We start from the raw sequence: 2,996 nt of genomic DNA on the forward strand, positions 1-2,996 counted from the left end.
CTCGCCGTGATTGGCTGTAAAATGAACAGTGACTTCATTTTTATGGATATCAACTAAAATATGCAAATAAACAATTTTTCGGTTTGTATTTTTAAGTTAGTTTACCTACTACATTTGACTGCTGGCCTGTTTATCATTAAAAAAAAAATGTTTTTTTGATTGAATTAATACTCTGTACAGTTTGCAAATAGTGCAGTGGATTATACAGTGGTGCTAAAGGATAACACAAAAGTCCCCATTGTAGTACACTTGCCAGAATGTGAACGTGAACCCATGCATGTTGAGTACACCAAGGTTTTATGTTAGAAATGTTGAGTATGGGTCCCCAGCATGTAGAAACCGCTGATGCTAACTTGCATATGTTGAGCACTTTTCATAATTGGCATATTATGTGACCATACCATTAGAAAACCTATAGAAGGCAAACAATTAATGCTTTATGTAGCATGTACAATGTCAAACTAGAGGGTTTTCATGATGCTGAATCCATTCCAAGCATTAGTTTTGCACAAAAACACTCCTTGGGCTAAAAACGGCCATAGCCGTCATCACAAATGTTATCATGTCAGCACATTTGGGCAAGTGGCTGGCTGTTTTTAGCCCAAGGAGTGTTTTATTTTTGCAAAACTAATGCTTGGAATGGATTCAGCATCATGAAAACCTCCTAGTTTGACATGTCACATGCTACTTAAAGCATGATGACATTTTGGATTTCTTTGCTATGTTGTTCTAATGGCAATTGGCAATGGTCACATATGCCAATTATGAAAATTTCTCAACATATGCAAGTTAGCATCCGGCAGTTTCTACATGCTGGGGACCCATACTCAACATTTCTAACATAAAACCTTGGTGTACTCATCATCTCCGGGTTCACAATGGGGCTCTATGGGCTGGCAAGTAGACTATTGTGGTCAGGTCCTGTGTATAATATTCAATAAAATACATGTTCATCATCAATGCCATGAGTGTTGAGTGATGGGTTGACAATGTTCCCTGACAACCAACTAGCCAATCACAGCATGGCCGTCTCTCCAGGCAATGGGGTCCCCACTTCCAGGGACATCGACGTAGCAGATTGCACTGTGGACCCCGCCCCCACCTTCACAACTACACTCCACTTCCGGGATCCACCCATCTGATGGTGCTGATAAAATAAATCCACTGATGTTTTTACCATTTTGGTTTGACATTCAGTTAGGTCTGTTCTTGCTCTTATCCAGAGAATGAATTGGATAAACCATATAAAACAAAAGACGGGTAAATGGCCCCAGAAATAGAGTAATAGGTTCAAATGGCTTCAATCAATAATCAATACCCCCTTTCCCTCATTTTGAATCCAAGTAGCCTACCCCCCTTACCAAAAAACATTTTCATTAACATGCTGACAACAAAAGTCTGGTTGTGTCAATAATGTTCAAAATAATATATAGTATTTCATAACATTTTTTAATTTTGGTTTAAAGCTGATACAGAGTATAGCACTTTCACATAAATGTGTTAATGTTTTATCATTAAACATTACAGTATTAAAGACTTTTTCCATTTCCTCATTTTCTCCCAATTACCGCCTACCCCTAGCTAGGAGTACATGTAGCCTAGTACCCCATTTGAGAAACACTGAAATAGACCAACCAAGGACATACCTGGAACTTTGCCCAAATTTGGAGTCATACCGTACATCATAGATACGTCATAAATGACTGGTATCATGGACTGGCCTACACGCTGTAGTCAGAACATGTTGGGCATCAGTGAAAAGCCACACCTTACTACATAAATGGCAGAGGTGTCGTTGGATGTCGACTCACTGATTTCCAGGCTATTGGAGGTGCGCGGATGCCGCTCGGGGGCGCCAGTCCAAATGACGGAGGCCGAGGTGAGGGGCCTCTGCATCACGTCCCGGCAGATCTTCCTCAGCCAACCGATCCTCCTCGAGCTGAACGCTCCACTGAAGATCTGCGGTGATATCCATGGCCAGTACCCAGACCTGCTGACACTGTTCGAGTGCGGTGGCTTCCCTCCAGAGGCCAGCTACCTGTTCCTGGGGGACTATGTTGACAGAGGCCAACAGTCCCTGGAGACCATCTGTCTGCTGCTGGCCTACAAGATCAAATACCCAGAGAGATTCTTCCTGCTCAGAGGCAACCACGAGAGTGCCTCCATCAATCGCATCTACGGCTTCTATGACGAATGTAAACGCAGATTCAACGTCAGGCTCTGGAAGACGTTTAACGACTGCTTTAATTGCCTGCCGGTCGCCGCTATAGTGGATGACAAGATATTTTGCTGTCACGGAGGTCTGTCACCCGACCTACAGTCCATGGATCAGATCAGAGGTATTGTGAGACCCACAGATGTTCCTGACTCGGGCCTGCTGTGCGACCTGTTGTGGTCTGACCCAGACAAGGACGTGCAAGGCTGGGGAGAGAACGACCGTGGTGTCTCCTATACCTTTGGGGCCGATGTGGTCGCCAAGTTCCTCAAACGCCATGAGATGGACCTCATCTGTAGAGCCCACCAGGTGGTAGAAGATGGTTATGAGTTCTTTGCCAAGCGGCAGCTGGTGACCTTGTTCTCAGCCCCCAACTACTGTGGAGAGTTTGACAACGCCGGCGGCATGATGAGCGTGGACGAGAACCTGCTGTGCTCTTTTCAGGTCCAGAAGGGGAAGAAAGTAAAGTACCAGTATGGAGGCATGAACTCGGGCCGGCCCGCCACCCCTCCCCGCACAGCCCAGCTCTCAAGGAGACGGTGAAAAAGAAGCGAGTGGTTGCCCTTTGTAGTCCCTTGATGACATTTGTGACAAAAGTACTCTTCTGTTTCTTTCCATTTCTACTGCAGGAGTCGTCTAGCCGAGAGTCTGTATTTGTGTGCAGACTGCAGAGCCTACCTTCGTCTGGAAACCCCTGGAAACACTACCAACAGGCCAAAGACGTAACTACACAATTTTTTTATCAAGTGTCCCTGAAAAGGCTAGCCGTGTGTGCGTGTGT

At 45.1% G+C, this 2,996-nt stretch overlaps 1 protein-coding gene across 1 annotated transcript; it reads left to right on the top strand.

Moving 5' to 3' along the window:
- Window positions 1-1,780: 1,780 nt before the first annotated feature.
- Window positions 1,781-2,758, top strand: LOC306943015 (serine/threonine-protein phosphatase PP1-beta catalytic subunit-like; the record flags this gene model as incomplete). Its single annotated transcript, XM_079529220.1, has 1 exon — window positions 1,781-2,758. One exon carries the CDS (start codon window positions 1,781-1,783, stop codon window positions 2,756-2,758), a length of 978 nt encoding a protein of 325 aa, XP_079385346.1.
- Between the last annotated feature and the right edge of the window lie 238 nt (window positions 2,759-2,996).

The sequence above is a fragment of the Electrona antarctica genome (genome assembly GCF_951216825.1).
Source record: "Electrona antarctica genome assembly, chromosome: 19".
NCBI lineage: Eukaryota > Metazoa > Chordata > Actinopteri > Myctophiformes > Myctophidae > Electrona > Electrona antarctica.